At 41.8% G+C, this 15,027-nt stretch overlaps 1 protein-coding gene across 2 annotated transcripts in view; it reads left to right on the top strand.

Annotated features, from left to right (window-relative positions):
- Positions 1 to 6,584: 6,584 nt before the first annotated feature.
- Positions 6,585 to 15,027, top strand: part of PNPT1 (polyribonucleotide nucleotidyltransferase 1) — a 56,513-nt gene continuing 48,070 nt past the window's right edge. The window contains exons 1-4 of one of the 2 annotated variants that reach the window (XM_030827628.1): positions 6,585 to 6,832; positions 12,235 to 12,295; positions 13,493 to 13,567; positions 14,913 to 15,018. In XM_030827628.1, the coding sequence (XP_030683488.1) occupies positions 6,672 to 6,832; positions 12,235 to 12,295; positions 13,493 to 13,567; positions 14,913 to 15,018 (403 nt within the window). In that variant the 5' untranslated portion in view covers positions 6,585 to 6,671. The remainder of the gene's footprint in view (positions 6,833 to 12,234; positions 12,296 to 13,492; positions 13,568 to 14,912; positions 15,019 to 15,027) is intronic. The other variant, XM_030827629.1, reaches the window with a different exon arrangement.

Here is a 15,027-nt window from a genome sequence, read left to right as displayed (position 1 = left end):
TACATTTCTGTTGTTTAAGCCAACCAGTCTATGGCCTTCTGGCTCAAGCTGACTAAGAAAGCTACCCAGAGAATATAGAACTCCTGGCGACCACAGACACAAGAGGAATTTGCAATCACTCAAAAGCTTGTCTCCATGGACCTCACTGGACCTTACAAAAAAGACTCAGGTAAGAGCAAGAATCCTGAGAGCATCCCTCGTGGTGTAGGCCTGGGGAAGGGGGACACAGTCACTGTGGGAAAGGCAGAAGCCTCACTGGATGCTTCTTTCCCATCTCTCCAAAGGAATAGAAGCCTTAGGTGCTGTGGGAAGGCAGCAAACACCATTAGCCTAAGACATTGTGAAAAGCAGCCAGGCACAGTGGAGCATGCCTGTAATCCCAGCTACTCCAGAGGCTGAGGTGGGAGGACCCCTTTAGCCCAGGAATTTGAATACAGCCTGGACAACATAGTGAGACCCCCCCCTCCCCCAAAACAAACAGAGAGAGAAAGAGAGAAGGAGGGAAGAAAGGGAAGGTGGGAGAGTGGCAGAGAGGAGGGAAAAGAAAGGAGAAAGGTGAGGGAAGGGGAGGGGAGAGAGGGGAAGGGAGCAGAGAGGGAGGGGAGGGGAAGGGAGGGGAAAGGAAGAGAGGGGAAAGGAGCGTTAGGGGGAGGGGAGAGGAGGGGAGGGGAGGGTGGAGGGGGAAGCAGAGTGGGGAGGGGAGGGGAGGGGAAGGGAGGGGAGGGGAGGGGAAGGGCAGGGAGGGGAGGGAAGGGCGGGGAGGGGAGGGGAGGCGGGGAGGGAGGGGAGGGGAGGGGAGGGAGGGGAGGGGAAGGAGGGGAGGGGAGGAGAAGGGAGGGGAGGGGAAGGGAGGGGAGGGAGGGGGGAAGAGAGGGGAAAGGAGAGGGGAAGGGAGGGGAGGGGGAGGGGGAAGCGGAGGGGGAGGGGGAAGCAGAGGGGGGAGGGGAAGGGATGGGAGGGGAAGGGTTGGGAGGGGAAGGGAAGAGGAAGGGAAGGGGAAGGGAAGGGAAGGTGAAGGGGAAGGCGAAGGGGAAGGGGAAGGGGAAAAAAAAGAAAAAGAAAGAAAAAGCTGTGGAAACTGATTGCAGCTCAGGGAAGAAACAGAACAAGACTCTCTACCCTGGGGAAGGGGCAGAAGGAATGCTGGGCTCAGAACGACAGCTGGGATGGGGGTATGAACACAGAGAATGCCACCAGCACCGAAGACCCTGAGACACAGGGCCTGCCTGAGACTGTGGGTTAATCAGAACAACAGACAGCACAAGCTCCTGACTTCCCACCTCCAGGCTAACAAGCTGCTAGTGACAAGTAACAATGACTTCCTGCTAGGAGAGAGTATGGAGAGGCATCTCTGAGGTGTCTCTGAGGTGGCAAGAGAAGCAGGAAACAGATTGCATACTCAAGTGAATTCTGAAGAGAATTTTAGGAAAGTACTAGTTACAGAGTGGCAGGCAGATTCCAGGACTAACAAGAGTGCTGCAGCACCGAGGCACTAGCAACCATGGGGAAGTGTTAAGGCCAGAGCAGCAAGGAGGAGAAGCAGAACTGGAGTGAGAGCTGGAAGCAGGCAAGCAGGGCCTGCCTGGTAGGAGCCACAGTGGCAGAGAAACATAGCCATTGCCTCGCCATGACGAATTATGGCTTCCTAATTTTTAGTGTGTCTCTCCTCTTGTGTCTCCTGCTGGTACTTCCCATTGGCTGATCCAACCAATAGCCAGGGAGCTGGGGTGTTGCAATCCATAATGATCAGTTCCCTGGGGCACAGAGCAAAGCCAAGGAAGGTAGAGAATGTATGGATGGGAGCAAATGGAAAATACCTAGCATAATGCATTCTCACGCTTCTCTTGCATCAACACAACGCTGGCTCCAACTTCATAGCCATGCAGCCTCTCCCTCCTCAGGGTTCAGACCAGGCCCTCTTCTCTTTTCTCTCTACTCTCTCTCTCTAATCTCTACTCCCACAGTGATTACTTTTATATTTATGTTCCCCTAGTCGTCTCCTCTGCGTCCTGCACTCAGATCCAACTATCTGCTGACAGCTACACTCTGGTGTCTCAGACATTGCATTTCTGACCCATCTGAGCCTATTAATGGTCTTCATTCTTCTCTCTCTGTATCCAATTCATCAGCAAGTCTGATCAATTCCACCTCTAAGATATATTCCAAATCTGCCCATGCTTTCTTCTTGTCACCCCTGCCACCACATCAGTCCATGCCACCACATTAGTCCTAATCACAACATTTCTCTCTTCTCCTCCTCTGATCCATTCTAGACCTGGCAGCCAGAGGGGACCATCTTAAAATGTACGCTAGATCATGCTACTTCCCTGTTTAAACTTTCTGCTGTTTTCCCAAACCCCTTGCTATGCTCTGCCTTCCTCTTCTACTTCATACCCAACTGCTTACTACTCTCTTGCTCACTACTCTCTAGTGACACTGGCTTTTCCACATCCTCAGAGAAGCCAAATTCTCTCCTGACTTGGGGCACCCCTCCCGCTGCAAGTCATGCCTGGACCCCATGTTTCAGAAGCTGTCTTCTTCCCGTCCTTCAGATTGGCTAAAATATCTCCTCAGGAATGGATTCCCTGGCCACTGTTTTTGAAGTTTGTTCTCTCTCCATCCCATTATTCTCTTTTTACCTAATTTATTTCCTTCTTAATATTAACCACATTACAATTTATCTGTTTATGTTTGATTGCGTTTTTGTCAGTCTCTCGTTAGAGTGCAAGCTCCATAAACCACATTCTAATTTATCTGTTTATATGTTTGATTGTGTTTTTGTCAATCTCTCGCTAGAATGCAAGCTCTGTAAAGCAAGGATTATGCCCTATGTTTCTCTTGACATCTCTATGGTCTCAAGCCTAGCACAGTGCCTGGCATAAAGCAAGTATTCAATAAATATTAGAGCACCTTATCATGCTTTCCATGTGCCAGGGACTATCCTTAGTTTCATAAAAATAAGACTGCATTAAGTCCACATAACAACCCTGGGAGGTAGATATTTACTATCATTCCCATTTACAAAAGAGGAAACTGAGGCATAGAAAGGGTGCGTATCTTATCAAGAGTCATATGTTTAGGAGGGGAAAGAGGTAAGATGCAAACCCAGGCAATCTGATGGCAGAGCCAGCACTTTTAACCACTATGCAATACCTATTCCCACATTCACTTCCATAGATGAATTAATAACTACATAAATACATTAATTAAGTGGAAGGACAGACATAGATTGTATCCATAAGTCTGCCTAGGGAAGTAAAGAGGATAGTACTGAAGACTGAGTTTGTTTGATTGATACGTGTGAGGAGTATGTGCCAAGCACAGAGAATCATATCTGCAAAGCCATAGAGGCAGGAGAAAGTGTTGCAAGGGAACAAGCAGTTCAGTTTACTTGGAGTACAAAGTGAAAAGAGGGAGGGAAGAAAATAGGGTAGTAAGAAAAAGTTGATGAGGCCAATAGGAAAGGAAAGTTTACAGTCCATACAAAGCAGTTTAAATTTTATCCTTAAAGACTTAGGAAGCCATTGAAAAAATTTAATCAGGATGGAGACACAATTCTATTTGTGATTGAGAAAGATCCTTCTGGTAGTGGTGTAGCGCAGACTTTCTTAAAGTTGAGTAGGCTACATTCTTTCAAGAGAAAAATTTTTTCCTGAACACTTCAGGGTCCGCTGATACTTTTAATTATAATGTTACTATATAACAAAATATAACTTCTATACTGTTACAGCTTTTAGTCATAAAAGCAATATAAATGTATACCCTGTCTAAACTAAACTACAAATTAAATCAAAATATAGTTAAAGGGCCAGGCTCTGTGGCTCATGCCTGTAATCCCAGCACTTTGTGAGGCCAAGGCAGGCAGACCACCTGAGGTTGGGAGTTGGAGACCAGCCTGGCCAACATGGTGAAACCCCGTCTCTACTAAAAGTACAAAAATTAGCTGGTTGCGGTGGCGCACGTCTGTAGTCCCAGCTACTTGGGAGGCTGAGGCAGGACAATTGCTTGAACCCAGGAGGTGGAGGTTGCAGTGAGCCAAGATTCATTGTGCCCAGCCTGGGCAACAGAGCAAGACTCCATCTCAAAAAAAAAAAGTAGGTAAGCATAATTTAATGCAATGGTGTTTTACTTAACGTAGTTGCTTATTCAGAGCATGCAGTGGTATTAACTATTTTGATGCAGGTTCATTGGAGTTTGAAGAAAAGGGAAAAGGAGAAGTTGCTGGTGGATTTAAGTTGGATCATTTTTAATGTCCTTCAGCAGTCATAGGTAAATAAATCCCTTTTAAATTATATTTTGGCTGTTAAACTGTACTTGACATAACTCTACTTCCAGAATAACATCTCAGACTGAACCTCATGGATTATAGCTTGAGTAGTAACAACTACAAGAATTTAAACTTTTTACGTTTTTCTTTCTATGCTAATCTAAAAATGCTTAATATAAACATATAAACGTATTCTGTATCATCTATATCTTCATAACAAAGCTCTGCTACAAGATTTTAGTGCCTACATTTGCTTTTGAGTTTACGATCCAATTGCTACTATTTGAATTATATCAGATTTGTGTGAGGAAATGGGGGTGGGGGATTCTTAATAGGTAAATGCTGCTTTCCGTCATTTCTGGCTGGATGAAAGCTAACCGATTCAAGGAGTTCAAGGAGTTCTGAAGAAGAGAAAAATGTTCAGAATACCTGGAAACTGGAGGAAGAATTAAGAAAAGGCTGGATAAGGTTGGGCGCGGTGGATCACGCCTGTAATCCCAACACTTTAGGAGGCCGTGGTGGGTGGATTGCCTGAGGTCAGGAGTTCGAGACCAACCTGGCCAACATGATGAAACCCCATCTCTACTAAAAATACAAAAAATTAGCCAGGCATGGTGGCAGGCGCCTGTAACTCCAGCTATTCGGGAGGGCTGAGGAAGGGGAATTGCTTGAACCCGGGAGGCGGAGGTTGCAGTGAGCTAAGATCGCGTCATTGCAACAAGAGTGAAACTCTGTCACGAAAAAAAAAAAAAGTCCGGGCGCAGTGGCTCACGCCTGTAATCCCAGCACGCTGGGAGGCAGAGGCGGGTGGATCAGGAGGTCAGGAGACCCAGACCATCCTGGCCAACATGCTGAAACCGCGTCTCTACTAAAAATACAAAAATTAGCTGGGTGTGGTGGCACGTGCCTGTAATCTCACCTACTCCGGAGGCTGAGGCATGAGAATCGCTTGAATCCAGGAGGCGGAGGTTGCAGTGAGCCGAGATCGCGCCACTGCACTCCAGAGCGAGACTCCATCTAAAAAAAAAAAAAAACAAAAAGAATTAAAAATGTTCATCCGTGATTTAAAAAAGAAAAAAGAATGATGAGCTCTAAACAGACAAATGATTTGGTGGCAAAGCAGCTGACACCTTGCTTTCATGAGCTATTATTACTGATTTGGGATTTCCATTCCAATAGAGGGATTACCATTAACTTGGTTTACAGATTTTTAGTGTTAAAGCAGTTTTTGCGTCTTCTCCCTTTTACTTTACTGTGAGTTGCCACAGAGTTTTCAAGACCAATCAATCTACTGAAATCTCTCACGAAGAACGTTCAAGCGATTCCCCTGCCTCAGCCTCCCGAGTAGCTGGGATTACAGGCATAAGCCACCATGCCCGGCTAATTTTGTATTTTTAGTAGAGACGGGGTTTCTCCATATTGGTCAGGCTGGTCTCGAATTCAGGTGATCCGCCCGCCTCGGCCTCCTAAAGTGCTGGGATTATAGGCATGAGCCACCGCGTCCAGCCAACGTTTTTAATTCTTAAAACTGTTTTTGAATGAGTGTTGGGTTTTTGTTGTTTGGTTTTCTTTGGGGGAAGGCGGTTATGACCTTACACAAAAAATATACATCATAATTTGAAAATGCCCATTGGTTCATTCAAGGAACAATATAAAGAATTTCTAACAGAATGGATTAATGGGATGGAAGAAATTTATCCACTCTCTAAAAATTTTTCAAATCTCAAAAACTTTTTTTTTCATTTTACAAAATATTTACTTCAAACAGTAGCTGGCATTTTGCATTTAAGAATTCGACCAAAAGTGACAGAAATATAAATTGCTAATTATTAGCAATGGAAATGAAAATGAATCAGAAATGACAATAAAGATTTCTAAAATTACAAGTCGATGAAAAATGAATTTACTGTAAATTGGTTAACACAAATCGCTGCAGTAACATATCTGCTATGTGAAATTTATAAAATAAAAACCAGCGCGGAGAAGGGGAGAAGGAGATCTCTTTCCAAGGCCCACCACGCAAATTCTAATTCTTAGTTCACACAGCCAAATAATAATAACGTGTTGTTCTATAACTTCTAGTATTAAAAGTAAATATAAATTTACTCTGCATATTAAACATTTACATTATTCTAGGACTTCTCCTTTAAATTACGATAGTACACACACAAAAACCTTATTTATCTAATTGCCTTTCTTTGGCACATAAAGACAAAGATCGTTTACAACATAATCGCGTTCTGATAGGTTTGACCCTCCCTAGTCTTCGTAGAAGGTGGCCAAGGTTTCCGTTACCCCGGCGTCCCTCGCGCACCACGGAAACGAAACTGCATCAGGCTCCGCCCCACGGTCTGCGGAGTGAGCCAGTCAGAGCACAGCCTGGGTTGATCGCGTGCCGGGTGTCATGGCGGCCTGCAGGTACTGCTGCTCGTTCCTCCGGCTCCGGCCCCTGAGCGATGGTCCCTTTAGTCTGCCAGGGCGGGATCGGGCACTCACCCAGTTGCAGGCGCGAGCACTATGGAGTAGCGCAGGGTCTCGCGCTGTGGCCGTGGACTTAGGCAACAGGTAAGGAGTGACGTGCGTTCACTGTAGATTGTCATAAGGTGTCTTGTCCAGCCAGCTTGAGCGTATTTATCTCCCAGGGTAGAAACGCAGTATCCCAGGTCTATTTAATCTCTCCTTACCCTAAACCTAAATTCCAAATTTCCCTTTCCGGGTTTGGAATGTGTCTCCTCGGACCCTCCTTCCCGCGCTATGTCGTGCCCTCTGTTGGTGTGTGGCGGGCTTCTTTGCTCCATCCGACTGTGTCCGTCCACCTGACTTCCGATCTCTTTACTTTCCGGGACCACTGGGCTCTTAAGTGGAAAACATTCCACCTAGGGATAACGAGTTGACGTGGATGTATCATGTCATCCAATGTAATTGATTGCCTAAAGTGTGGCCACTATGACCCTGGGTTAGGAGGAAATGGAAAAGTCAGTTTTTTGAACGCCAGTTATATGATCCTCGCAATCTTTTTAAACCTGTCGTAAAGGTACTATTACCCTCATTTTATAGTTAAGACTACAGAGGCTCAAAAAAGGTTAGATAACTTTCTAAGAGTCAATTAAAAATTTAGTGTTATGGGACTAGGTGGTTTTTGAATTTGTTTCTTGCTTACAAAGCCCGTACTTTTTTTAGGGGACCGTTTAAAAAAAAAAAAAAACTTATGCTTTAATCGTTTTTAGAATAAATGGAATTGCTAATGCAAACTTCATATATCTAAATTTTTTACGTGTGCTTTGAAAGAATTTTGACCCCAGTTTATACAGAAAGCAAAAAAATCATTTTGAATCCAGGTCTCCCACTCAAACTTGGATAAGTAATTGACGTTGAACAAGTTAATTCACCATTTTCTTGTGCAAAGTGTGGAGACTGGATTCCATCAAGGGTCTGCAAACTTTTTCTATAAAGGACCAGATAATATATATATATTAGGCTTTTTGGGGTACACACTGTGTGTATGTGTTTACAAACCCTTTAGAATTATTTTAAAAAACGGCCAAGCACAGTGGCTCACACCTGTAATCCGAGCACTTTGGGAGGCTGAGGTGGATGGATCACCTGAGGTCAGGAGTTCGAGACCAGCCTGGCTAACATGGTGAAACCCCGTCTTTACTAAAAATACAAAATTAGCCGGGCGTGGTGGCAGGCACCTGTAATTCCAGTTACTTGGGAGGCCGAGGCAGGAGAATCGGTTGAACCCAGGAGGCAGAGGTTGCAGTGGCCGAGATCGTGCCATTGCACTCCAGCCTGGGTGACAAGAGCGAAACTCTTGTCTCAAAAAAAAATGTGTATATATAAAAACATTTTTAATTGTAGAGTAGTACAGAAATAGGCCACGAGCTGTAGTTGGTTGCCCCTAGACTAGGTTTTCTCTAAGGCTCATTCCACTCCCAGCATTCATTAATTCTGATTTTTGAGGGAGAGGACATCTAGTCCATTCTTCAAGGACTGCACGTGCTTTGAAGAAATGCCCAGAACATTTCATTCAACAGACACATACTGTGAGATAGGCACTAGATACTCAAAACAAGGTGCAGCTGCTACCCTCCATATTTTCCATAAATAATCTACTTTGACTCTTTCATTTATTAGTCAACGTGTTCCTCTTTTGTAGGTAGTTCTTTTTAAACTTGTGTCATGTATTGAAATAACTAGACTCATAAAATATCATACCTGCTGGATAAATTCTTTCATTTTTGTCTTGTTTGCCATTGGCAACATTTATTGAGTGACTACTATGTACCAGGCACATTATATTTGTTATCATATGTATTCTTTACTGCATTCTGGAAGATTATATAATTATTGTAGGTGTTTTTCAGATAATATATTTAATGCTCACAGTAACCTTGGAGGCAGGTGTTTAATTTTCATTTCAGTAAGCTTTTATTGAGCATCTACTATGCATCAAATCACTGAGGATATTCAACAGAATATGCCACAGTGGGCAAAATGCTAAGGCAGTAGCCCCATTAGTAGAGTAGAACTGTAGCTTTCACAGTTTTTCTTCCCTGTGTTTTGGGCCCACTTCAATCTAGTTAAAGATCCTCCACTCCCCTTCACAGAGATCACTTAGGTATTCAGAAGTCACATTGGTAGACAGGATGCCAGTTCCTGGTAGGTTTTGAGAAGTACTGGTGGCATGTCACTCAGGGTTAAACAAAATTTCAAGATGTCAAATTTACGTTTGCCCCATGAAACCATTACTTAATACTGATTTCAGCTATAGATTGTTGCAGGTCTGTGATACTACACAGTGTGACTGGTTTTGAGTATCTCATTCCTTCCATCTACTCCACGTATTAATGCAGCATCAGCCTCCTCTCTGTACCGCATTCCCATCAGTCAGAGGAGACCCGTTTTATTGTAGGCTTTCATCATTACAACGTCTGTGTTGAATAAATAGAAACCTAACTAGAATTTCTCAAATATTCCCTGATTTAAAAAAAAAACTAATATTTCAGAGTCAAGAATTTGATACTAGAAAATCATTGTATTAACTAACATATATTAAATGTACACACTGTGTTCTGACTTTCAAACTTAACAAAATGAGTCTAACTGAATAGATAAATATGCTTTTCATTAACTCAGGCTTCTGGCAAAGGTATTTAACAGGTGAAAATATTAAGGGTTGTTCCTTCATCTCTTTGGTATGTGAAGGACAGAATAATCTTACTTGGAGTAGGGCATTGGGCCTGTCTACATGCATGTGTTTGGTTTGTGCATTTTCAGCACCAGACTATGATAGAATGTTGCCAAAGCTGAGTTCATGTGACAGAGCATCTTCCTCTGTATCTTCAGGGGTCACTGACTTGGTTTCATCTCAAAACACCTTTTGATGAATCTTGAGCTCTTTGACAAGTTTTGCTGGTCTGTTTCAAGACCTCAGTAACCTCTTTTTGCATTCTCTGCTGAAACTGGGGAATAAGGCTAATAGTGCTACCTATTTCATGTATATAAGATGGCTTTATTAAGATATAATTCACATACCATACAGTTCATTTAAAGTGTACAACTCATCTGGGAGCAGTGGCTTATGTTTGTAATCCTGGCACTTTGGGAAGCCAAGGCAGGAGGATTGCTTGAGTCCAGGAGTTTGAGACCAGCCTGGGTAACATAGTGAGACCTCATCTCTACAAAAAATTTAAGAATTAGCCCAGCGTGGTGGTGCACACCTGTATTTCGAGCTACTCGGGAGGCTGAGATGGGAGGATCACTTAAGCCTGGGAGGTCAAGGCTGTGGTGAGCTGTGATGGCACCACTGCACTCCAGCCTGGGCAACAGAGCAAGACCCTATCTCAAAATAAGTAAATACAGATAAATAAAGTGTACAATTCAGTGGATATTAGTATATTCAAAGTTTTGCAGCCATTACCACCATCAATTTTAGAACACTTCTATCACCCTAAAAAGAAATTCATTAGTAGTAGTCACTTAGCGTTTCTACCCAGCCCCAGGCAACCACTAATCTACTTTCCATCTCTGTGGATTTGCCTATTATGAACATTTCTTACATGGAAACATAGTCTTTCGTGACTGCCTTCTTTCACTTAACATAATGTTGTTAGTGTTTATCCATGTTGTGACATGTATTAGTACTTTGTTCCTTTTTATTGCTGAATAATAATCAGTTGTATGGATTATACCACATTTAGCTTATCCATTCATCAGTTGATGGACATTTGGGTTGTTTCCATTTGGGAACTATTATGAATAATGCTACAAGGAACATTCATAACAGGTGTCAAGTGGTATTCATTGTGATTTCGATTTGTATTTCCCTGATAGTTAATGATATTGAGCATATTTTTATGTACTTACTGGCCATTTGTATGTCTTCTTTGGAGACATGTCTGTTCAAGTCCTTTGCCAAGTTCTAAAATTCAGTTGTCTTTATTGTTGAATTATAAGCATTCTTTAAATATTCTAGATATTAACACAAGTCCCTTATCAGATATATGGTTTGCAAATATTTTTCTCTTAATCTATGGCGTTTCTTTTACTTTCTTAATTAAAGTTTTAAATTTTGATGAAATCAACTTACCTATTTTTTTCTTTTGTCACTTATGCTTTTGATGTCATATTTAAGACTTTGTATGGCCCAAGTCTCTGAAGATTTACTCCTGTGTTTTGTTTCTAAGACTTTTATCGTTTTAGCTCTTACATTTGGGTCTAGGATCCATTTTGAGTTAATTTATGAAGATTCATTATTTTTTGCATCCACTTGTCCACTATTGCCTCAAAAGACTACTCTTTACTCATTTAATTGAAGATTATTCTTTCCCCTTCTGTTGAACATGAGGTCCTTATAGGCAATATTTAGAAGTTTATATTTTGTCCTAAAAGCATTGGGAGAAATTCTAGTTTGTTGTTGTTGTTGTTTTGTTTTTTTTTTGATACGGAGTCTCACTCTGTCGCCCAGGCTGGAGTGCATTGGCACAATCTCGGCTCACTGTAACCTCCCCCTCCTGGGTTCAAGCAGTTCTCTTGCCTCAGACTCCCTAGTAGCTGGGATTATAGACACGCACCACCATGCCCAGCTAATTTTGATATTTTTAGTAGAGATGGGATTTTACCATGTTGTCCAGGCCGGTCTTGAACTCCTGACCTCAGGTGATCAGGCCTGCCTCAGCCTTTCAAAGTTCTGGGATTACAGGTGGGAGACACCACGCCCAGCTAAAGGATTTTTAAGTAAGGAAACAATCCTGTTTGTATGTTAAAACATTACTGTAATCAACAAGGTGAGAGATGATAAGAGACTATACTAAGATAGTAAATGGAGCCAGGCACAGTGGCTCACACCTATAATCCCAGCATTTTGGGAGGCCAAGGTGGGAGAATTGCTTGAGGCCAGGAGTTCAAGACCAGCCTAGACAATATAGTGAGATCTCATCCATACAAAAACTAAAATTAGCCAAGTGTAGTGGTGTGCACCTGTAGTGCCAACTACTCAGGAAGCTGAGTTGGAGGGTCGCTTGAGTCTAGGTGTTCAAGGTTACAGTGAGCTGTAATTGTGCCACTACACTCCAGCCTGGGCAACAGAGCAAGACCCTGTCTCAAAAAAAAAAAAAAAGAAAAGAAAAAGAAGATACAAGGCAAAATGACCCAGCCCCTCCCCCCCAAAAAAATAGATGGTACATGGGAATTAACATTTAGGGAAACAGTTCTAACTTCTGAACCTCCAAAATACTTTCCTGTTCAGATCAATCCTGTGCCTTGGTTTCTGTATTCTTCTTTAAGCCACTCTTAAATTCCACTTTTACTTTTGATAATGATCATGGATTCTGCCCCTTTTTGTTGGTGGAGTGGGTGGGTGGGGGGTTTACAATCTTCCCTTAGAATCTTTTATTATTTTATACTAAGCAGGAATTGTACAGATGACCTAAGTCTTCTTGTATTGCATTTTTATTTTTAAACAGGAAATTAGAAATATCTTCTGGAAAGCTGGCCAGATTTGCAGATGGCTCTGCTGTAGTACAGGTAAAAAGTCCAGATTTTTAAAATTCATCTTAAAAATGGTTATGGAGACTCATAACTAAATGTGTAACTACAACATCGAGTAACTACTTAGAATTTTGGTACTGGAAATTAATTCAGCTACTACTAAGATAATTTCTACTGTAAGAATCATTCCAGACAACCAGAGTCCAGAGTGCTGCATGTATTAAGTGACCTATTTTTTTTTTTTTTTTTTTTGAGATGGACTCTTGCTCTGTCTCCAGGCCAGAGTACAGTGGTGCAATTTTGGCTCACTGCAACTTCTGCCTCCCAGGTTCAAGCGATTCTTTTGCCTCAGCCTCCCAAGTAGCTGGGACTACAGGCGTGCACCACCACACCCAGCTAATTTTTGTATTTTTAGTAGAGACGGGGTTTCACCATGTTGGCCAGGATGGTCTCGATCTCTTTTTTTTTTTTTTTTTTTTTTTTTTTTTTTTTTTTTGAGATGGAATCTCGCTCTGTTGCCCAGGCTGGAGTGCAGTGGCGCGATCTCGGCTCACTGCAACCTCAGCCTCCTGAGTAGCTGGGACCGCAGGCACCTGCCACCATGCCCAGCTAATTTTTTGTAGTTTTAGTAGAGTCGAGGTTTCACCGTGTTAGCCAGGATGGTCTTGATCTCCTGACCTCGTGATCCACCTGCCTCAGCCTCCCAAAGCTCTGGGATTACAGGCGTGAGCCACCGCGCCTGGCCTGGTCTCAATCTCTTGACCTCGTGATCCACCTGCCTTGCCCTCCCAAAGTACTGGAATTACAAGTGTGAGCGACCGTGCCCAGCTGTATTAAGTGACCTTTAACATCCTTTCCAAACTTGGGCTTCTGTTTTATGTGTTAATAAATTCTGTTGTGCTTTTCTAGAGAAAGTGATTTTGGTATTTTCTTCTATAGTAATAATTGGGGAATTTTTCCTTATGTATAGCCACATAAGAAGTAGAGAATAGTATTCAATTCATTGGATATGACTAAATTACCTGTTAATCTTTCCTTATTTTAATTCCATAGCTTTTGAAAAGCTCAGAGATCAAGATTGGACTACTTGTGAATATTTTTTATTTCATAATCATGTCATAGAATTAAATATCTTTTCTTGAGTTTAACTGGAGTAAGGATTTATTCAGTTGCTACTTAGGTGCTAATATCTGATTTCAAAGGAACTTACCAGTGTTGTTCTTTATGTTTAAGTCAGGTGACACTGCAGTAATGGTCACAGCAGTCAGTAAAACAAAACCTTCGCCTTCCCAGTTTATGCCTTTGGTGGTAAGTATTTGCTGATTTATCTGAACTGTAATATGGTCTAAGTAAGTGTAGAATGTATAATATTTTTGTGCAGTGTCTGGTGAGTGGAAAATACAAACTCACACAACAAAGAATTTTTCCTAGTTTTTTGATACTGATTCATTAAAAGAGTATAAACTGCTTCATAAACAAATATTAGGATTAAGCATGCTTTAGAATTTGGAACGTCCAGGTGTGTAAGTTGACAAGAAGATTGGAAGTGCATGAGTACTTTGACATTGAATAAGCAATGAATTCATTGCACTCATAGTTTCCCTTCAGTATGACTCTTCAAGTACAGTCAGCCCTCCATGTCCTTGGGTTCTGCATCCATGGATTCAAGCAACCATGGATCGAAAATGTTGGGAAAAAAATTGCATCTGTACTGAATATGTACAGACTTTTTTTCTTGTCATTCCCTACACAATATGGTATAAAAACTATTTACGTAGAATTTACATTGTATTAAGGATTGTATGTAATCTAGAGATGATTTAAAATTTATGAGGATATACATAGGTTATAAACAAATACTGTGGTGTTTTACATCAAGGATTTGAGCATCCATGGATTTTGATATCTGCAAGAGGTCCTAGAACCAATCCCCCAGGGATACCAAGAGACAACTGTATATGTTTAGTAATGAGCTCATTAGAATTTTATAGCTCCCTTCTATTATGAAAAGGGGGGTACAATTATATTTAACAGAGTTGATACCAAAGAAAGCAATGTTTGACTTGAGCAGAATGAGCATCTGTGGCAAATAGTGAGTCTTCCACTCTTACTTTTCAGTAGAAGACTTTTTTTTTTTTTTTTTTTTTTTTTTTTAAGAGACAGGGTCTTGCTCTGTCACCCAGGCTAGAATTCTTCAGTGGTGTGATCATAGTTCACTGCAGCCTCAAACTCCTGGGCTCAAGCAATCCTCCTACCTTAGCCTTCTGAGTAGCTAGGACTATGGGCACAGGCCATTGTGCTCAACTAATTTTTTTTTTATTGGGAGTAGAGACGAGGTCTTTCTATATTACCCAGGCAGTTCTAAAACCCCTGGCCTCAAGTCATCCTCCTGCTTTGGCCTCCCAAAGTGCTGGGATTACAGGCGTGAGCCACTGCACCTGAACGTTTTTTAAAATCACTTTGCAGAAACATTTCTATCAACTTTCCTCTCCCCAAAAGATACAAAATGCTAAGTAAATAACATTTTCTACTCTGAGTCTAGACTGTGTTGTTAGCAACCTCAGGAGAATTAGCATACATATAGTAGTTCTTACAGTATAATTTGTTTCTGCAAAAATAATTATATGAACTTTTTTTTTTATTGCTGCTTCAGGTTGACTACAGACAAAAAGCTGCTGCAGCAGGTAGAATTCCCACAAACTATCTGAGAAGAGAGATTGGTACTTCTGATAAAGAAATTCTTACAAGTCGAATAATAGGTAAGATAT

This window comes from Nomascus leucogenys, chromosome 14 (assembly GCF_006542625.1).
Source record: "Nomascus leucogenys isolate Asia chromosome 14, Asia_NLE_v1, whole genome shotgun sequence".
In the NCBI taxonomy this organism is placed as follows: Eukaryota; Metazoa; Chordata; class Mammalia; order Primates; family Hylobatidae; genus Nomascus; species Nomascus leucogenys.
This window is presented reverse-complemented; position numbering and strand designations above follow the sequence as displayed.